The sequence below is a fragment of the Bos indicus x Bos taurus genome, chromosome 3, assembly GCF_003369695.1.
Source record: "Bos indicus x Bos taurus breed Angus x Brahman F1 hybrid chromosome 3, Bos_hybrid_MaternalHap_v2.0, whole genome shotgun sequence".
In the NCBI taxonomy this organism is placed as follows: domain Eukaryota; kingdom Metazoa; phylum Chordata; class Mammalia; order Artiodactyla; family Bovidae; genus Bos; species Bos indicus x Bos taurus.
In genome coordinates, this window is record NC_040078.1 from 45,790,626 (window position 1) to 45,813,835 (window position 23,210).

At 35.7% G+C, this 23,210-nt stretch overlaps 1 protein-coding gene across 1 annotated transcript in view; it reads left to right on the plus strand.

Annotated features, from left to right (window-relative positions):
* Positions 1 to 23,210, plus strand: part of DPYD (dihydropyrimidine dehydrogenase) — a 923,891-nt gene that overhangs the window by 196,397 nt on the left and 704,284 nt on the right. Inside the window, exon 4 of the mRNA XM_027536430.1 lies at positions 11,076 to 11,163. Coding sequence (XP_027392231.1) covers positions 11,076 to 11,163 — 88 coding nt within the window. The remainder of the gene's footprint in view (positions 1 to 11,075; positions 11,164 to 23,210) is intronic.

Sequence of the window (23,210 nt, forward strand, 5' to 3'; positions counted from 1 at the left end):
TGAGGAAGAATGTCTTCTTTCTAAGAAGCCTGGAAGGATTCTCAATATAAATCAAAGAGTTTATGACACTACTGGGGAAATAGTCCAGGTGAAATAAGATTATTGAGTAGTAGGAAAGCTGTAATAAAAACTGTCAGTACTGTCACCCAGTTCTCTCTAAGGTCTGTAAAGGATCAAAAGTGTATTGAGCATCATGTAACAGCTGTCTAGAATGTGAGGGGAACCACAATTGTGCTCAGCAACAATATGCTGGTTTGAAAAATAATTACATATGGCTTGTTGTAGTTAAATTAAAAATAGCAGGTTAGACTGTAGATGTATTGCAAATCTTGGATTTTTCAAAATGACTGCATGCTTAACTGAACATGTTGTTGTTAGTTGCTCAGTCATGTTCGACTCTTTGCGACCTATGGACCTGTCAGACTCCTCCATCCATGGAATTTTCCAGGCAAGAATACTGGAGTGGGTTGCCATTTCCTTCTCCAGACTAAGCATGTGATTGATCTTTATTACGAGTGTATGTGATCGCATGTACATTCAATCAGTTCAGTTCAGTTTCAGTCGCTCAGTTGTGTCTGACTCTTAGTGACCCCATGGACTGCAGCACACCAGGCTTCCCTGTCAATCACCTTATTCAAATTTAAATGGTATATAAATCATAGATATTTTCTTAATTGTAAACAGTTATCTAAGGAAATATTTTATTTGTTCATAGATAGCATATTTTGTTAAGGCAAAGTGCTGCTCTACCCTGGAGGGTAAGAAATACTCTGTCACCATCTCTTCAGGTGGTAGCAATGGAAAAGCGAAAGGGAGAAATATGCCTTACACAGGCATTGAAAATATAGGTAATATGTGGTTCAGCAAGAAAGGAAAGCCTCTTTCACAAGGATTCTCATATTTACTCATTTCTTTCATTACTTTCTCAAGTATACATTCATAACAAGATCAGTTACACCTTTAGTTAGGATATATCCATTTTTCAAAAGCTCAAACCTCACAGTATATTGAATTGCCCAACCTATCATCTTTAATTTAACTTATTTTGGGGAGGAGAATATGTTTGCCTCATATTATTAGCATAAAGAAACAACAAGAAGCCTTAAGAGGAAAGGATTCTGTATAAATAACACTGGATCACTGATGAGATTGACATGCATTTTAGCAGTTTGATCCCTGAAGAAATGCAATAACAGGAATTTTCCATAAGCATCTGTGAGCAACTGTACATGTGCCAGCTACAAACATAGATATGGAGAACCAGTGTTGGGTCATTCTCTCTGCCCTGGTTGAACCCATAGTCTGTTTTTTTTTAAAGAATGATATTAGGCAGTAGATGTTCTTTTCCCCTCATTCCATCCCCTCATTCCTCTCGTTCATTCCTGCCATATTACCGGGCAGGTAAAATGCACATTGTATAGTAGCTGCTACTGAACTGATATGAAATATGGAGAACCACATATGCATCTGAAACTTGGTCTCAGTATTAAGCTCTGGTAGACTCCTTGGTCCATGGTAAAATCCTACTTATTCTGCAGTCTCCAGTATAAGTATCTGTTGAGAAGGCTCTCTGATTTTCCTGAAATGTAAATACTCTTTGTTTCTTCTGAAATCTCATAAAGAGAAAATGAAGATTTAAAGCATATGTTTATGTTGGTCAGAAATCCACTATGTTTAATATATTTAGATAACTATAAAACACTATAGTGTGATTTTTCACTGACCCCTTTCACATTAAAGGAGAGAAAGCAATACATAACTTTTCAGAGCATTTTGAGAATTATAGAGAATGACTGTTAAATAACTAAAGGAGTACATACTATTTGGTGTAAGTGTGTAATATTTTAACATTCTTACAACAAACCTCTGAAGTACAAATTATTATCTCCATTTGCATATGAGAAAACGGATCCTCAGAGAGGTTAAGTCATTTGCCTAACATCTTAACACCAGTAAAGCTAAGTCAAGAATTAAATGTGGACATCAAATCCCAGAACTTGTTCTCTTAATCTTTATGCTGTGCTTTCTGGGTTAATATATTTAAAGGCTTTGTACAAACAAGCACATTTAATCACTTAGTAATTAATATTTGGGTACATGTAAGTCTAGGTGTGTGCACACACACTATGTATCACACATATATGCTTTGTATTATCTGACTTGTTCGTGCTGGCTATTTCCTATAAATAAAGTAACCCAGACCATCTGACCTGCCTTGAGAAACCTATATGCAGGTCAGGAGGCAACAGTTAGAACTGAACATGGAACAACAGACTGGTTCCAAATAGGAAAAGGAGTACGTCAAGGCTGTATATTGTCACCCTGCTTATTTAACTTCTGTGCAGAGTACATCATGAGAAATGCTGGGCTGGATGAAGCACAAGCTGGAATCAAGATTGCTGGGCAAAATATCAATAACCTCGGATACGCATATGATACCACCCTTATGGCAGAAAGTGAAGAAGAACTAAAGAGCCTCTTGATGAAAGTGAAAGAGGAGAGCGAAAAAGTTGGCTTAAAGCTCAACATTCAGAAAACCAAGAGCATGGCATCCAGTCCCGTCACTTCATGGCAAATAAATGGGGAAACAGTGGAAACGGTGGCTGACTTTATTTTGGGGGGCTCCCAAATCACTGCATATGGTGATTGCAGCCATGAAATTAAAAGACGCTTACTCCTTGGAAGGAAAGTTATGACCAACGTAGACAGCATATTGAAAAACAGAGACGTTATTTTGTCAACGAAGGTCTGTCTAGTCAAGTCTATAGTTTTTCCAGTAGTCATGAATGGATGTGATAGTTGGACTGTGAAGAAAGCTGAGTACTGAAGAATTGATGCTTTTGAACTGTGGTGTTGGAGAAGACTCTTGAGAGTCCCTTGGACTGCAAGGAGATCCAATCAGTCCATCCTAAAGGAGATCACTCCTGGGTATTCATTGGAAGGACTGATGTTGAAGCTGAAACTCCAATACTTTGGCCACCTGATGTGAGGAGCTGACTCATTTGAAAATACCCTAATGCTGGGAAAGATTGAGGACAGGAGGAGAAGGGGATGACAGAGGATGAGATGGTTGGATGGCATCACCGACTCAATGGACATGAGTCTGGGTAAACTCTGGGTGTTGGTGATGGACAGGCAGGCCTGGTGTGCTGCAGTCCATGGGGTCACAAAGAGTCGGACACGGCTGAGTGACTGAACTGAACTGAACCCTATTCAGGTACATGACTTGCCATTATCTCATTACTACAAGGTGGAGGAACTCTCTATCTTCTTGAATCTGGCCATCTTCTTCAATCACTTTGAATACTCTCAATCCCTACTGTCTTTAAGTTGAATAAAGAATGGTTTCCAAGAGGGTTTTGCCAAGGACACCATCCCTCCAGGACATAAAGAAGGACTTTTATCTATAGTATTCTCTGGTTTTTTGATCAAAGTATAACTCTATTATAGCTGCAAGTGACAAGGATCAAATTATATTGTAGATTTTAGGGCCTAGATATCTACTGGGCAGAGAAACATTTAATAAATACTCTGATTTGTTCTGTATTCATTGACTTAAGTGCTTTTGTGTTACTGACATATTTTTAAAAACTTGTAAATGAGTAATATTACTTCTAATAGTTGTCATATAATAGCATTCATTATTCCATTTCAACAATTCAGTTTGTAAGTTATGACCTTGTATTCTTTGAATAACTTTGTAGCAGAGGGAAATTAGAAAGGGGGTCATTGTCCCTTCACTTCTATAACCTGCATTTGGCAAATATACATATTTTCTTTAGATTTTCAGGTGTGTGTGCTAAGTCAGTTCAGTTGTGTTTGACTCTTTGTGAGCCTAGGGACTGTAGCCTTCCAGGCTCCTCTGTCCATGTGATTCTCCAGGTGAGAGTATTGGAGTGGGTTGCCATGCCCTCCTCCAGGGGATCTTCCCAATCCAGGGAGCAAACCTGCATCTCTTTTGCCTCCTGCCTTGGCAGGCAGGTTCTTTACCATTCCTGCCACACCCTTAGATTTTGGTATTGGTATTTAAATCTTGACTTGTTATTTAATACTTCAGTCTCTAGTATCTTTAAGCCCCAGTAGATTCTGAAAACTTTAAGGACTGACTCCACTTCCTTTAATCATGCTTAGTTCTCTTTTCATACCTAATTAGTGTTGTCTTATGTATATATTCATGATGTGTGTTTATTTTCTTACAGTGACTTTTCCTGCAGCTTATAACGTACATTGATTCCACCACATTCTTCTTATTCCACTTCTGTACAGCAAAAACAGAAACTTAAAGTCTGATTTGCTCTTATAAGAAAGAGAAAAATCTAAGTTTAAGAACAATATTCTAAGATACTCATGATTATGATCTCTTTGTGTAGTAAAATACAACAATATATTTAAAGTTTTCAAGGTGGTACTGTGTACTAAGTTCTTACAGAAGTGTCTTATTTGCTTGCAGGATAAGATGTGTGCAAATCAATGGCTTCTTAGCTGCTGAGGTTTTTGTAGCATACAAAGATTTTTAGAAAACTATCTTTCCAGTAGATATGTCTGTATCAAAGCTGTTTAAAGTTGTAATAGAATTAGCCTTCAAAATTGTGTAATATCATAAAACTCTAATGTTTTCATCTTGACTTGAGAAGTCTCTTGCGATTAAGACTACCTTCTGCTTTTTTCTTTTTTTTTCCTTAAACTAAAATTGGACTCCAGGAGAGAGGATACTATAGCTTTCTCTAGCTGAGACTTCTTAACTGCCTTTTTTCTCAGTCTTCAAATTGCTGTGGCAAAGAGGCACTGATGATGCCAAGGTATAAGGTCAGTAAAACATCACCTTTTAAAATTTTAACCCGCCTTCATATATGAATGGACTAATCCTGAGTATAAGATGGTAAATATGTTCTAGTATTTCCTTCAAATGCCTTAGCCACCTGTATCATTATGCCTCTGGGAGATTTCTGGAACCTCAGTTTTTTCATCAATGAAGCAGAAATAAAAATAGTCTTATTAATATTTAAGAATCAGTTACATATGAAGAGTAAAAATTAATATAATTTTTTTTTACTTTAAATTCCTTCATGTAATTCAAATTATGCATAAAATGTAAAATATACTGTTTTTAGCCATTACTATTAGAAAACCAATAATTTTCTGTGTCAGACTATAGAAAGTTTATAGAAAAGTTTATATCTATATTATATTTCTATATTCATGATCATCCAACAAAATGTTTTGAGCATCAATTGTTTGAATTGTGTACTATTTAAATTTTGTTTCTTTTGAACTGTCTTGAAACACCAACATGTGAATGGAAATTTCTAGTGGATAAATAGCTTTACTTAAAAATATTTTTGTTGTTAACCTACACAATCAAATATATATTAAAAGCCTTAAATCATGAATATCATTGATGTGGTTAAAAATGCAGAATGGTGCACAGGATAAAAATTTCAGTTACTGTAAGTAATTTTGCCATAGCTTTCCACCCAGTGGAGTGTAGAAACTGGCCAAGATGCATATTACTATTGCTAATTGCTAAGTTGCTTCACTTTTGTCTAACTCTTTGAGACCCTGTGGACTGTAACCCACCAGCCTCCTCTGTCCATGGGATTTCCCAGGCAAGAATCCTGGAGTGGGTTGCCATATCCTCCTCCAGGGAATCTTCCTGACCCAGGAATTGAACCTGAGTCTCTTACATCTCTTGTATTGGCAGGTGGCTTCTTTACCACTAGCGCCACCTGGGAAGCATATTAGGGGTATTAAAAGTCAGTTTCAAGTATGCATGAGTTAATAAGAACTTGTGGTGTAATTAGAGAAACAGAGAAGTATAAGAATGGCTGTTAATGGAATATTGAGACAGCAGAAAAAATTATTTTGAGCTGAGAATGGCCCTTGAGTGTTTGATGTATCAGAACATTGGATTGATGTCATGTTTTAAAGATGCCAACCATCCTTTTTGGGGTCCTTTTATTGTGACCATATCTGGGTTCCAGATATGTCACTGGGTACCAGTGATATAAGCTGTGAAACTCAGACATAGGTATGACAGTTTTAACCTTCATTTCTTGATTCACACTCCTTCCATTCAGTCTGATACTCCATTCTGCCTGGTTTCAGTAGAAATTATTGTGAAGCTGGGGAAGGATATTAGACTATAGATTTGCCTACATTGGTATTACAGGGTAGAGAAGTTACATCGTATACCCATTGCTGCATTTGAATTAGTTAGACCTTTCAGATAAAGCTGCTGAACATCAAAGATCTGAGGAAAATCAACATCAATATCAAAATAATTTTTAATGTAAATGCTAACTTCCTTGTTAGATTATATATCAATTAATATAGATTATACATAATCTGATGAAACAATGCTGGCTTGATTGAACCAAAGTATAGCAAATAAAACCCAAACACTGTGCAATGTGAGGTTTAAAGTCTTTCAAATATATTTGTGAGATTTTTTTTTTACTGGCAAAGAAATTATTTAGACTCAGAGATTAGAAAATTCTTTAACAAGGCTAGGTTACTATTCCAACTGTTATGGATGCTTAACAATAAAAGAAGCAGGTGTCTGTTCTTAAATGTGTGAAGGATGAAATGCTGCTGCTTCTGTTACTCACTATAATGTTTTTGGTATCATAATATAGAATAAAACTCTCCAGCCTCACTGATATTTGGGGAGAGGAATCATAGCTCTCTTTCCCTAGAGAAAGATACTGGATAAATATATCTTTAATAGTTTTTGTCCCTTAAATAGTGGTACTAAATTTTTCATACATTTTTTATGGTGATGTTGAATCATGAAGGATTAACATTATTAAAGATTCTATATTTTGTTTTTTAATGAAATCTATTGTCATGTTCTCTATTAAATATGAAAATGAAAGAAGTTCATCACTAGGAAAAAATCTAAGATGTTTTATTGCTTTAAAATAACTTAATATACTCCTTATAAATGTAATTATTTGGGGATTAAAAATATTACACGAATGTTTATCTGAATTAACTTTTGCCTCTTACAATGCATTTCAAAATAAACTGCACTATAAAAGGATAACTTTGAAACATAAAAGGGGAATTAAATGACTGAAGATAAAAACAAGCGTAATTTAAATGTTAACTTCTAACGAAAAATTTATGTAGAACTGTGGTTTACAATAATTGTTGACACATTCCCCTAAGTACTATGTCTGTGGTTTTTCATGGTATCAATCATTTAAAGCAATTTAGGTAATACCATTCTGACATGCATTTCTGCTATTTTATTTACACCATTTGCCTACATCAGTGCAATGCAGTACCTTTCTGATTTGGTACAGTAAATGCACTCTGTAATATCTATTATGGCTTGGTCAAAGGATAATTTATTGTCAAATAGAAAAATAGGTCAACACTAATGTCACTTGATGATCAACCCCCCCAAGTTTAATAAAACATCTCACCAGTATGCATTCCACTGCAGTGGTTGATATTTTATTAGGACTACCTGGCTATAGCAGTAGTGTAATTACTGAGCTGTCAGAGTGATAAGTGGGATTAATGGCAGCCTGATGCACTTTAGTCTGCAGAGCGCTTAGAGAATTGCAAGATGGTATTATTATCAGAGTCTGCCCATTCTGGCATATTCATGGCACCAAAGAAAAAAAGAACGCTACAATTCAGGTTTGCGTTGCCCTGCCTCATTAACATCTGACATTTCCAACAGCTGTTATTTGTGAACTAGCTCAATAATAAAAGGAGAGTTATTTGGTAAAGAGGCTTAATAACCACAACTAAAAATCCTTACGTTGTCAGTGCTATTAAGTGAATCTGTTTATGTTGAATTTAAGATTTCTCTGGAAGAACAGAAAAATACACTTTGCATTAATTTGGCTCATTCATACCTGCTGACATTATAACTTTATTTTTTAATTGCCTTATATTTAAGTTGGGTGTTAGAAAAAAGAAAAGCCAAAAACTTGTGCCTTATTAGGGATAGCCAGAATCCTCTATCTATCTGTCTGTCTGTCTATATCTTTATCTATCATAAATATTTTTGTTGTTTTAGTCTTGTGGAATTGCAGATGTTTAAAAAACTGTCAAAATGACTTTTACAAGTCAGAAGATATTTATTATTGCATATTATTTTATAGCTTTTTATTTTAGCTTAGCTACTTTATTTTACCTCATAACAGGATATCCTTTCAAACACTATTAATCTACAACATGTTTATCCACGTGAAGTTAACACATATAGGTATCACCTATATGTTATATTTCAGAATCGAGGACAAAATAGACCTTTTTTTTTTTTTCTTTTTGGATTGTTGTGCTACTGATCATAGCAAGAATTTCCAAGAAATTCTTTTTAAACTCAGTGACTATGTTTTAGGGGAAAAAAAACTTAAGTATTAGAAGATAGGAATTCAACTAAATGATAGCTGTGAATCTAACAATGGCATTTAGAGAAATGATAGGGGAGAGGTTTAATGACTGCATTTCAGAGAGGACAATTGATTATGAAAAGCCTTTGGTCCTCATTGTGTAAAATTTAATTTAGAGAGAAGGCTAAGGGCACAAACCAGAGAAAAGAGATCAGATTTTAAAACAAGATATTAATTAGGTACTGAGAAATTGGTCCAGACAATGAAGAGGACTCTCTGATTGACAAAAGAATGACAAGGAGACTGGTGGTGTTTTCTCAAAGGAAATGAACCAACGTCTTTACACATGGAAGTGGATAGAAAATGAGCTCGCTCGTCACCTTTGTCACTGAGCAACGTGGGACTCATTCTGAGGCAAATCTCAGAGAATTCTCGTCTTCTGCCAAATGTGACAATGATATATCTTAAATTTTAGGTCACCAGCCTAATTCCTCTCTATTCTCACTCTCACTTTATGCCAGACCAGATTCCATTAGTCTACCTACCCTGTCATGTTCTTTTCTCTCTAGTCCTTGGCACATACTGTTTTTATGTTTTGGTCATTTTCTTGAGTGATCTTCTGCTCTAAGTCCCACCCTCCTTCACTTGCCTAATGCTCTGTCATTCTTCAAGCATCCCTTTATGTATTATTTCTCCCAATAAGCTTTGCCTGACCTCTCCCTCCTGGACTGCTGTTCCTCTTATATGCTCTATTAGCTTGCTGTTTCTACCCAAATTCACACTGACCACATTGACACTGCAAGTGCCTTTTATATGTTTGAACTTGCTCCAGACTGCACGGTCCGCGACAGCAGGGCCATGGTTGTCCTTTTCATCATTTTTATAACCTCATATCCCAGGTTCTAACATGTAACAAGGGTTCATTAAATATTTATCAAATGAATTCACAAAAAGTATAAGAATGTAGAAATTAAAGACTATTCTAGCCAGTGGTTTCAGTCCTAAAGTAGTAATTATAGAATTGTGATACTGTGTGGCTCCAATCATGTTTATCAGAATCACCATGAAGGACAGTCATTGGGAGTGGGGGAGTGGCAGCAAAATGCAGATTCCCAGGACATTAACTAGAATCTGCCTGCCAATGTAGGAGACGTGGGTTCAATCTCTGAACTAGGAAGATCCTCTGGAGAAGGAAATGGCAACCCACTCCAGTATTCTTGTTTAGAGAACCCTGTGGACATAGGAGCCTGGCAGGCTACAGTCTATGGGGTTGCAAAGAGTCAGAAAAAACTGAGCGACTAAACAAGAGCCAATAACTCAAAATCAAGAGGAGCATCTCTGTGCAAACTATGACATTTATCAGGCTTCCCAAGTGGTTCTTAGTTACATTAAAGTCTGAACGTGTCTCTGGTTGTTTCTCCAGGAAACAAATTCTGAAATGAAATTAGTATGTGGAAAGTTTATTAGAAGATATACATCTATATTAGAGTGATGGAATCAAGATTGGACAGACATAGCAACAGTAAAGGCTGCAGTGCATCCCTGAAGACTTGTTACCCAAGTAGAGGCAAGGAGAATGGGTCTTTACTTCCTACCAGTGACCTGTTATTGGAAACTCGCTGCCCCTGGGAAGGCGGCATGACCTTGGTTCAGCCTGTTTTCTTTACCCGAGGGCACAGCAGCTGGGAGAATAAATGTTTCAGTCTGGAAGGCAGGGGATCTGGTCTATGCATTGCAGTATCTACTACAAAGCCCAATTACTGTGTATATAGTGTGTATGTTAAAGAAAAAAAAATGGAGAAAGGAGGGATGATCAGAGAGGAAGAAGGAGTCAGGGAAGAGAGGTGGGAGGATAAGTGGAAGGGATAAAAAGAGGAAGAAAGGAATTTACAAGTGGTAAAAGGAAATCTTTTTCTTTGCATTTGTGTAATAACTACTGTCTAAAAGACATACAAACTGTTATCATAAAAGATTCTATTCTCAGGACTTCCCTGGTGGTCCAGCAGTCAAGACAATGCACTCCCACAGTAGGGGACACAGGTTAGACCCCAGATCAGGGAACTAAGATCCTTCTATGCTAAGCCACTTCAGTCATGTCCGACTCTGTGTGACCCCAGAGATAGCAGCACACCAGGCTCCCCCGTCCCTGGGATTCTCCAGGCAAGAACACTGGAGTGGGTTGCCATTTCCTTCTCCAATGCATGAAAGTGAAAAGAGAAAGTGAAGTCGCTCAGTCGTGTCCGACTCCCAGTGACCCCATGGACTGCAGCCCACCAGGCTCCTCCATCCATGGGATTTTCCAGGCAAGTGTACTGGAGTGGGGTGCCAGATCCTGCAGTACGTAAATAAATTAAACAAACAAACAGCAACAATAAAAAGGCTCTATTCTCTAAGCATTATCAGTGCAATGAGAGATCCAAAAAACACTGATTTAGTAAATGGATGAATCATGTACCTTAAGTAAATATGGTCTTCTTAAACTCTAGGAGGAACACCAAGAGAAAGGATAGCTGTTTACCTGAATGGTGCTATGTTATACACCTTAGGAAGTGTGCAAAAAGTGAAACACAAGTACTCTTTGTTTATTGCTTAAACAATTTTTGTTCCTAAAAATAATATAGTTTTATTTGTTCTTACTGGACACTAACTCTGAATGTGTTTAGGGTAGAGAATATATAGATTGTTACTTGACAGTTTCTTTAATTCAGTTATTTTATTCCCTAGATGTCTGAAATGTGCAGATGCCCCCTGTCAGAAGAGCTGTCCAACAAATCTAGATATCAAATCGTTCATCACAAGTATCTCAAACAAGGTAAATTTGGATTTAGCTCTGCAAATGAAAATTAATAACAGCCTTTGATCTTGTTCTCTATTATTACCATGATTAAAGCGTAAAGCTTGTCTTAGTAAATTAGGTTAAAGTATTAAAGTTATGATTTCTGTAGGCATGTGAGAATGTGGCACATTTTGTTAATTAGTCTCTTCCTAGTTGTGATAATGATTATTGTGAAATCCATATTCATTTTTTATTATCTTAAAAATTAGTTTGTGGTGAATTGAATCATTTTTTAATACAAACCATTCACTGAATAGATTGATTCTAGCTTAAGCAGGCTAAATGCTTACAGATAGGAACTGTCTTTGATTATCAAAACACATTTCAAGTTTGATATCTTTGTTTTAAAATGTACTTTAATATTAACTCTAGGGCACTGGAACAAATCAAAGGAAGTTGTCTAAGACTTGGAATAATTCATAGAGACTGATAGCGTTTTAACCAAAACCCCCACAACAACTAAAAAATAGAAAACGGACATTAGTAGAAAAAAAGGAATTTTGAACTTTATGTTGTTTTTTATTTTTTTTTTAATTTTTAATTTTATTTTTAAACTTTACATTTTGTATTAGTTTTGCCAAATATCAAAATGAATCCGCCACAGGTATACATGTGTTCCCCATCCTGAATCCTCCTCCCTCCTCCCTCCCCATACCATCCCTCTGGGTCGTCCCAGTGCACCAGCCCCAAGCATCCAGCATCGTGCATTGAACCTGGACTGGCATCTCGTTTCATACATGACATTTCACATGTTTCAATGCCATTCTCCCAAATCTTCCCACCCTCTCCCTCTCCCACAGAGTCCATAAGACTGTTCTATACATCAGTGTCTTTTTTGCTGTCTCGTACACAGGGTTATTGTTACCATCTTTCTAAATTCCATATATATGCGTTAGTATACTGTATTGGTGTTTTTCCTTCTGGCTTACTTCACTCTGTATAATAGGCTCCATGTTGTTTTTTAAATCAATGTAAGACACTGATGTATAGAACAGTCTTATGGACTCTGTGGGAGAGGGAGAGGGTGGGAAGATTTGGGAGAATGACATTGAAACATGTAAAATATCATGTAAGAAACGAGTTGCCAGTCCAGGTTCGATACACGATACTGGATGCTTGGGGCTAGTGCACTGGGACGACCCAGAGGGATGGTATGGGGAGGGAGGAGGGAGGAGGGTTCAGGATGGGGAACACATGTATACTTGTGGCGGATTCATTTTGATATTTGGCAAAACTAATACAATTATGTAAAGTTTAAAAATAAAATAAAATTAAAAAAAATAAATCAATGTAAGGCAAAGCCCAGTTTTTAGTAAACAAGAGAATGGTTGATTGATTAAATGATGAATAGTATCTTTTGTTTGTGAAAGAAGCATTATGAACTCTTAGCCAAGGATCCTATCCTTTAACTACTGAGCAAAAACTGAAGGCATCTTCCCGTAAGGATGTAGAGATTGCTTCCTTTCACAGGATTTAGTACTTATATGCTAAAATGCTGCTAAAATCCAGTAAGTACTCCTTCAACTAACTGGTACCTTTTTACATAGAAAGATTATTTCTCAGTATGTCAGTGATTTAAGAATGTTGTAGGAGAAAAATTATAAATTTATATAGCTTTACGATTTCAAAAGAATTAGAGGTTATTACTTAGATATAGGACATGGTATTAATCTACATGGCCAGATCTGAAGTCCAGGTTGAATTTTTGCATTGAACCCCTGTGAACCCAAGGAAAATGACTTATCTCTACACTTTGATTTATGAAAGAAGAATAGCATCTGTCTTACAGGATGGTGGTGTGAACTGAATAATATTTTCATGTGAAAATCTCTGATATGGCAATTATTCAACAAATATTTTGTTGATGTGGAATTATTATTATTTTTTCTATTCATTCAATATGGTAAATACTATACAAGTGATTACTATTTTTGTTTCTGGTATTACTTATTGAGCATCTACTATCTATCAAACTCAGTGACATATACTGGCTAAAAAAGGATCCCTGCTATGACCTTGCCTTCTGGAAATTATGACTCTGAGCAAAACCAGATACATTAAAAAAATAAAACAACACAAAAACCTACCGATAATTCAATGTGATTAGTGCTGAAACCATTCAGTTTAAGAAGATTATTCAGCATATGAAAAAGCAAGAATGTGGGCTATACATGGTATGTGTAGGGAAATATAATAAATTCAGTGTGGCTAGAATGGAGCCTTGATTACATAAAGAAGAGTGATGGGAAAGAGACAAAGCAGTTAGACTGATATTAAGTTGTGAAAATATTTGAATTCTATGCTCAATATTTGAGACAATTCTATAGATAGTAGGAAATCACTAATGCTCTGTATTTGTTTTGTAATTAAGAAGATAAAATCTGAAAAGAGATCTCATTTATTAACTGAAATATCGTAAACATTTATCATCACAGAATCTCTGACATATATGAAAATAAATAATTTATGTGAAGCATGTATATGAAATCTCATGAGAAAAAGAATAAAATAAAATGTCCAAAATTTTGAAGTAGAAAGAGTTTTGGCTAAAATTATATAAGGTTGCACTCCTGGCTTTAAGCATGAGGCAATGGAATTGTGATCCATGCTAGCTAAATTTTCCCTGCTGCCGCTGCTAAGTCTCTTCAGTCGTGTCCGACTCTGTGCGACCCCATAGACGGCAGCCCACTAGGCTTCCCTGTCCCTGAGATTCTCCAGGCAAGAACACGGGAGTGGGTTGCCATTTCCTTCTCCAATGCATGAAAGTGAAAAGTGAAAGTGAAGTTGCTCAGTCATGTCTAACTCTGCGATCCCATGGGCTGCAGCCTACCAGGCTCCTTCATCCATGGGATTTTCCAGGCAAGAGTACTGGATTGGGGTTCCATCGCCTTCTCCGAAATTTTCACTAGAGAATCTATAATTTAGTAGTGATTTTGTGATTCTAATAAGTGTATAGCACAATCATTCAAGCTATACAAAAATTTTATATATGAAAAAAAGACAAAATGGGAATAATGATATTCTTTGAAAAACTTATAAAATGTCTAAGTAAGATCAGAATCATCTCTATTTTAGGATAATGTTGTTTCATTAGTTTGTTCATATTTCTTACTACCTGATGAAGCATTGCACCTTGGTATTTATTTAAATAAATTTCCATACGAAGAGAAGATATTTGAGGATATTTAATTGAAAATGTAATCTTTTCAGACATTTAAGGAACTCTATTGTAAGTAGTATTTTGTTGAAGAATCATTGTAGCAATCGTAAAAGGTAAGAGATTCTTGTACTTTAAAGCCTGCAGCTTTTAAGATATTTACCAGCTGTGTAGGATGTAGGCTGTCCCACATTGCTCTACCAGTGGACCTCAACTCAGGAGGGGGGTTCTTTCCAGGTTGAGAGGGTAATTGGATCACCAGACTCAATGAGCCTTGAGCCTTTTTGAGAAAAGCATGTCACTTGGATTGTATTGTGTTAGGTTTCTGTGATTCAGTGGACTTTAGACCAATACTTCCATTCTTTATTTTTTTACAAACTGGATTACAGCTCTAGTTTCTAAAGGTACACTCAATTCTATTGTACCTGGGTCAGTTTTTCTCTGTTTCATGAAGGTTATTCTTCGCAATTTTATCTCTCAATGGAAAGTACACGTTTCAGATTCATCAAACTGCAAATAAGGGTTATATTTTTGGATAGTTTTCTTTTGGAAAAAAAAAAAAACAACACTACATTATGTAAGAATTCATAAGGTCAGTCTATAAATGTAGTGAAAAACTGACTTTAAAAAAATTTTCCTTAGTTACACAATCCTTTATTTTCTAATAAAAAGTATTTATTTTCTTTTTCAAAATTTTGTATTAAGTTGTAAAGCAATGGCTTCTCCACAGACTTGTATATTTTACAGAATCTGTATACGTTTTATATACAATCTGTATAGATTTTACAGAATCTATGTAGATTTAGTGGCTTTTATAGCTAGATAAATACATTTAATAATATACATTAGAAAAAAACAGTGTCACATAAAAGGCTCTTATCATAGATTCCTATTGAAAGTAACTAAAATCAGAGGAGCAGCACAATTTAACCAGCATTATTTATTGATAAATATTATTGACGACAGTAGTTTTATTTAAAAATGTTTTCTTGATATATGTGTGTATGTATATATGCACATGCATGCACAAATATTATAAAGCAGAAGTGCAATCAATAGATTTAGTCCATTCTACTTTAGGGTTTGCTTTTCAGTTTCAATGGCCACGAGGTTTATACCATTATCAAATAAAATATTGATCATTTTCAGAATAATTTTCTAAAATCATAGCTTTAATTATATTGTACTCTTGTTCAAAAAACTTCAGTGGCTCGCCATTGCCTATAAAGTAAAGCCAATTAGGTACCCCCCATTTTTATGACAGAGAAGTAAGTAAATGAAAAAGGTATTAGGAAGTCCATAATTTACTAATCAGTAATTTAAAAAGTGAATATTTTAGATATATAAAATAAAATGTGATAATTGAGATTTCAGGTTTCCTTTGAATCACAAGGCTAGTTCTCACACTTTTATTGTCAGATGGTATTTGGAGCACCTCTGTGCATCCTAAGAAGACTGACAGAAACTTACCTACCTGCCATAAGATGGTGTTCAAGGGAACACAGCTTATAAAAACTTTATGTGATGCTCTAGAACTAACAAGTCATTATCCTTCAGAGTTCAGTCTGCCATTTGGTTTACATAAATAGTTCTGAACTTGTGTGTCAGTTCCCCTTACAGTCATGATGCCAATTTTTAAATAATGTAAAATATGTAATTTTTTCTGTATTTTACAACAGCTAAATATTATGGGTCTGTGTCATTCCAGAGCCCAATCTGAGTGGGTCTTGTGGCATAGACTAAGGTACTGCAATTCTAATTAGCTCTTCCTTATCTAATTAACAATAATGCTTTCTTTTTAAAACTTGATGAATAAAATGGTATGCTTTATTATTGTATACTAATTACTGTATACTTATTAATCCAGTTTTGGATTAGTTTTATTCAAATTGTTGGCAGTTTTCTTCAGTTTTTTTCCCCCTTGTTGAGATTTCCATGAGAAAGCAGTTTATTTGTGCTTAGAATAAATGTCAGTTCTTTAAATCTTTTTTGGTAAGGATATGCTGTTAACCAACTCTTTTTGTTTCTGAAACTGTTCATACATTTCTTAACTCTCATAAAATACTTTGTGCATAGAGTAAAGGATTTGCAGTTATTTTTTACACCTCTCAGAGAGTATTATTTTAGTGTTTTATGTCATGCATGCTATTTGAATGTCACCAGCATTCTAGTTATTGCTCACTTGAGAATAATGTCTTTGGAGAGTGGCTGATTTAAAGACCTTTTAACCTTTAGTGTTCAACAGTGTTACAGTTATTTATATCAATATGGATTTCTTTTATTTATTTTGCTTTGTTTTCATTATGACACTTAAATCTGTGGATTGATATCTTTCATCATTTTGGGGACTATTTCATTGTCTTTACTTCATTTTATGGAGTTCTCATTAAGTATATGTTAAATATTCTTATTTTATTGTCTATGACTCAACTTATTTTTTGAACTTTCATTTCTTTGTTTTTTGGAGGTTACATTTTAAATCATTTCCTTAAATTCTACTTTCAAGTTTTCTAAAACCTTCTTCACCAGTTTCAAATATGTTCTTAAAATTGTCTGCTGAGTTTTGAGTTACAATTTTATCTTTCATTTCTAGGAGTTCTTTTTTACATTTAAAAACCCTGTTAGCTTTTTATTTATTTTTCAAGTCTACCTATAATTTCTTAAAGCAGATGAAATTACTTATTTTTATATTCTTGAGAATCCCACTATCCAAAATATTTGTGAGCATGATTATATTGCTTATGATGTCTAGTGGGTCCAGACATAGTGTTTTGTTTACTTATGTTTAATTTTTAAAATTATTATTATTTTTTTTTCCTTTTGGAGGCTACTTACTTTATAGTATTGTGATGGTTTTTGGCATACGTTGACATGAATCAGCCATGGGTGTACATGTGTCCCCCCATTCTGAATCCCCCGCCCACCTCCCTCCCCACCCCATCTGTCTGGCTTGTCCCGGAGCATCAGCTTTGAGTGCCCTGCTTCATGCATGGAACTTACACTGGTCATCTATTTTACATATGGTAATATACATATTTCATTGCTTGTCTTTATTGCAGTCCTTATAAAATTTTCACAGATAAAGCCTCAAAGAATATGAGCAACCATAATTTAAAAAATAAATGCTATAATAAAGATGTTTATTTAGAAAAGGAATCTATATTTGCTGTGTTCTCAAAGGCCCTGAAAATTAAAGGCTTTTTTTAACCTGGTTTAGCAAATGGCTTTAAGGTTGTTCCACTTATTTCTTTGCTTAAATCTTGTCATTTTCTGTCCCTGAACATGAAAGTTCATGGATACATTCACAATAACTTAAAAAATATATTTTACCTATAATTTAAACTTTAAAAATTAGAAGAGCCACAGTAGGTAACTACTTCTCAATACATGTGAAAAATGCCTATAAATATTTAAGATCTAATGGGTAATCTGGAGAAGGCAATGGCACCCCACTCCAGTACTCTTGCCTGGTAAATCCCATGGAGGGAGGAGCCTGGTAGGCTGCAGTCCATGGGGTCGCTAAGAGTCGGAAATGACTGAGCAACTTCACTTTCACTTTTCACTTTCATGCATTGGAGAAGGAAATGGCAACCCACTCCAGTGTTCTTGCCTGGAGAATCCGAGGGACAAGGAGCCTGTGGGCTGACATCTATGGGGTCACACAGAGTCCGACACGACTGAAGCAACTTAGCAATGGGTAATCTAGAATGATTGAAACCTACATTTTTATTGGTAAATTCTGGAATGGTAATCAAAAAGGCATATTGAAGAACTAGACTGTTGAAAAATAAGACAAAAAGATTTGCCATATCAGATATTGAAGCTCACTGTACAGCTACTGTAGTCAGTATAGAATTGGTACAGGGATACACATCTCTGAAACAGATGAAGGTCTGTAAATGAAACCAAGTAAGTAAGAGAACACAATATATAATGAAGAGGATATTTTAATTCAGTGGTAAATGATGACTTCTTTGAAAAGTGGTCCTGGCATAATTTTGCCTTTACCTTTAGAACACTTCATCAGGCCATCTAAGATAAATTTTAGGTGTACTAAATTTTTAAATATAAAAAGGAAAAGGTTTAAGGATAATTCTCAATCTGTGAGCTATGTGAGAAAAAATTTTACTACACACATTTTAAAATGTATTTTAGAATAAAATCAAACCGAACTTGAAACCAAGTGAACACTTTTTTTTTTGTTCTGCATGTTTAGGCTAAGTGTTAACTTCTATTAAATCAGAGTTCCTAAAAATTTAAATAAGAAAAAGAACCCAACCTTGCATAGGCAGTGTTCTCATAAGCATTAAAAAAGAGGTCACGCAAATGATTAATGGTCATATTAGAGATGTCCTACTTTCATATTAGCCAGAAATGTGTAAATAAAAGGGTGATACCAGTTTTCTCTCATCATATTTTTAAAGTTAAAAAGTTAAGTAGCCTCCTTTGCTATTTAGCAGAAAGGAAGCAAGAAATCTCATACAGTAGTAATATATTTGAAAATTTCAAATATTTATACAGTTGTGCTAGCAATGCTTTGCTATCTGTTCTTCCTAGAGAAACAAAAGTATGACCATATAATGGTACATGTACAGTAGTATTTATTACAGCAATCACAGCATTGTTTGAAGTAGCAAAATCTTGAGACAACAATAGTGCCCAACATTAAGAAAAGTGTTTATTAACCTATTTTTATATTATGGAATGTTATGTGGCTCTGCATGATTATTATATTTGTTGAGCTAAAAGGATATTCCTATTAAATTAAGAAAGTGAGTTGCATACTAGTATGAATAGCATAACACTAGCTTTAAAAAATTCTGATTTATATATAAACTAAACATGGCATAGAAGGACTTGAACTTTAGATTCCTCAGTTGATTGAGGTTGAGGAGGGGTAAAGAGGTTATTAACATTTTTGCTAAAAATGGCCATATTATTTTACTTCCTCAGTAAGCATGTATATTTTTAATAAAAATAATAGATTAAAATTCTATAGTACAATAAAGTAAAGCTAATGGTTTACAGAGTAACATGTATAGATCTTACTCTTAGTTTTTATTTTGGTACAAAAAATGAGAAAAATATTCAGCTTTTTTTTTTCCCTAAATGACTAATAGTTCCAAATCTGTTTATTGAAAAATATATTTTCCCTCTATTCTGAAGTGCCACATCTATTATATAATTAATTCTACATGTATTTAGGTCTATTTCAAACCCTTTATTTGTCCTGTCAATCTATATATCTTTGACAGAACCAAGATATTTTATACTATGCTGTGTAATATATCTTACCATTGATAAAGGCTATTCCCCTGATAGTATATTTATTTTCAGAATATCCTAACTTTTCTCAACATGTAAAGCTAGCTTCATGAAATGAAAAGAAGTTCTACAGAGTAATTATTGAATGCTGTGTCTGGAGTATGCATGCATGTTAAGTCGCTTCTGTTATGTCCAGCTCTTTGTGACCCCATGGACTATAGCCTACTAGCCTCCTCTGTCCATGGAATTCTCCAGGTAGGAATACTGGAGTGGGTTGCTATGCCCTCCTCCAGGGGATCTTCCCCACACAAGGGTCGAATCCATGTTTCTTGCATCCACAGGTGATTTCCTGCATCAACAGGCAGGTTCTTTACGACTAGCTCCACCTAGGAAACCCTGTGTCTAGACAGTGGTAACGTATTAATTTAAATTTAGTAATGCAAATTTATGCTTATCTTACCTCATACACTTATCAGCTGGTAACATTAACTCAATTTTCTAGAATTCAGCCTTGAATTTTAATATGTAACTTCTCAGTTTTGAGACTAGCAAACGGTAAATTTACTAAGTGCTAAATTACCAATAGCTGTAATATTTTCAAAATGTACCCTCTTTTCTAATGTGCTGGTGGAAAAGAGAGATGCATATTACATTGTTTATGCTGTGCTTAGTCGCTCAGTTGTGTCCAACTCTTTGCGACCCCATGGACTGTAGCCCGCCAGGTTTCTCTGTCCATGGGGATTCTCCAGGCAAGAATACTGGAATGGGTTGCCCATTCCCTTCTCCAGGGGATCTTCCCCACCCAGGGATTGAACCAAGGTCTCCAACATTGGAGGTACATTCTTGACCTATCCAAATGGAATTTAAATCTGACTAACCATCTCATTATGTGGAAAATAAATATGAAATCCAAAAAGGTTAAATGGTTTATCCCAAATCACATAACCACTTGATAGTGTAACAGTATTTTCCTGAAATCTTCTCCAGTGTACTTTCCTTTTCATCACACTGCACTATTTATATGAAAAAAGTATGTAAAACTCACTATTAAAATATGAAGTGCTAAATAAGTAACATATTTTCTATCATAACACTTTTCTAAATACCCAGTTCTTTCAGTTCAGTCGCTCAGTTGTGTCTGACTTTTGCGACCCCGTGAACTGCAGCACACCAGGCCTCCATGTCCATCACCAACTCCCGGAGTTCACCCAAACTCATGTCCATTGAGTCAGTGATGCCATTCAACCATCTCATCCTCTGTAGTACCCTTCTCCTCCTGCTTTCATCTTTTCCAGCATCAGGGTTTTTTCAAATGAGTCAGCTCTTCACATCAGGTGGCCAAGGTAGTAGAGTTTCAGCTTCAACATCAGTCCTTCCAATGAATACCCAGGGCTGATCTCCTTTAGGGTGGACTGGTCGGATCTCCTTGCAGTCCAAGGGACTCTCAAGAGTCTTCTCCAACACCACAGTTCAAAAGCATCAATTCTTCTGCATTCAGCTTTCTTCACAGTCCAAATCTCACATCCATACATGACTACTGGGAAAACCATAGCCTTGACTAGACGGACCTTTGTTGACAAAGTAATGTCTCTGCTTTTTAATATGCTATCTAGGTAGGTCATAACTTTCCTTCCAAGGAGTAAGCCTCTTTTAATTTCTTGGCTGCAATTACCACTTGCAGTGATTTTGGAGCCCAGGAAAATAAAGTCAGCCACTGTTTCCACTGTTTCCCCATCTATTTGCCATGAAGTGATGGGACTGGATGCCATGATCTTCGTTTTCTGAATGTTGAGCTTTAAGCCAACTTTTTCACTCTCCTCTTTCACTTTCATCAAGAGGCTCTTTAGTTCTTCTTCACTTTCTGCCATAAGGGTGGTGTCATCTACATATCTGAGGTTATTGATATTTCTCCCAGCAGTTTTGACTCTAGCTTGTGCTTCTTATAGCCCAGCGTTTCTCATGATGTACTCTGCATATAAGTTAAATAAGCAGGATGACAATATACAGCCTTGACGAAGTCCTTTTCCTATTTGGAACCAGTTTGTTGTTCCATGTCGAGTTCTAACTGTTGCTTCCTGACCTGAATACAGGTTTCTCAAGAGGCAGGTCAGGTGGTCTGGTGTTCCCATCTCTTTCAGAATTTTCCACAGTTTATTGTGATCCATACAATCAAAGGCTTTGGCATAGTCAATAAAGCAGATAAATGTTTTTCTGGAAGTCTCTTGCTTTTTCCATGATCCAGCGGATATTGGCAATTTGATCTCTGGTTCCTCTGCCTTTTCTAAAACCAGCTTGAACATCTGGAAGTTCACGGTTCATGTATTGCTGAAGCTGGCTTGGAAAATTTTGAGCATTCCTTTACTAGCGTGTGAGATGAGTGCAATTGTGCCATAGTTTGAGCATTCTTTGGCATTGCCTTTCTTTGGGATTGGAGTGAAAACTGACCTTTTCCAGTCCTGTGGCCACTGCTGAGTTTTCCAAATTTGCTGGCATATTGAGTGCAGCACTTTCACAGCATCATCTTTCAGGATTTGAAATAGCTCCACTGGAATTCCATCACTTCTACTAGCTTTGTTCGTAGTGATGCTTCCTAAGGCCCACTTGACTTCACATTCCAGGACATCTGGCTCTAGGTGAGTGATCACACCATCATGATTATCTGGGTCGTGAAGATCTTTTTTGTACAGCTCTTCTGTGCATTCTTGCCAGCTCTTCTTAATATCTTGTGTTTCTGTTAGGTCCATATCATTTCTGTCCTTTATTGAATCCATCTTTGCATGAAATATTCCCTTGGTATCTCTAATTTTCTTGAGGAGATCTCTAGTCTTTCCCATTCTATTGTTTCCTATTCTATTGTTTCCCATTCTAAGTACTATTAAATCTTAAATAATTGCAGAATATATAATACAATAAACTTTATCTTAAGGAATTTTGAGTTTCATCTTTAGACAACTATTTGATAAATTGAAGAATTTTAAGTAAGTAATTGTAAAGAAGTGAAAGTTGCTCAGTCGTGTCCAACTCTTTGCCACCCTATGGTCTATACAGCCCATGGAATTCTCCAGGCCAGAATACTGGAGTGGGTCATCTTTCCCTTCACCAGGGGATCTTCCCAACCCAGAAATCAAACCCATATTGCAGGCGGATTCTTTACCAGTGAGTCACAAGGGAAGCCCAGGAATACTGAAGTGGATAGGTTATCTCTTCTTTAGCGAATCTTCCTGACCTGGGAATTGAACCAGTGTTTTCTGCTTTGCATCTGGATTCTTTACCAACTGAGCTATCAGGGAAGCCCTAATAGTAAACAAAACTAATTATAATTTTGAAATTCATATGGGCTTAAGTTAATGCACTTTGAATGGAGACTTTCTGAAATCTGTGTTTGTATCCTCTGTGCAGATTATAGCTGACTGGTGGTTTTATGAGCAATATATTATAACACACTATATTAGACAGCAAAACACCCAGTTGATTAAGAAATCTCATTTCTGTCTGTGAAGAGCAAACCTTCATAAAATAGTCTTACTTTATTTTGTTTGGATAAAAGAAAATAGGAGTGCTAAATTATAGTCTAGCTCTACTATCATAAGTAATAATTCTG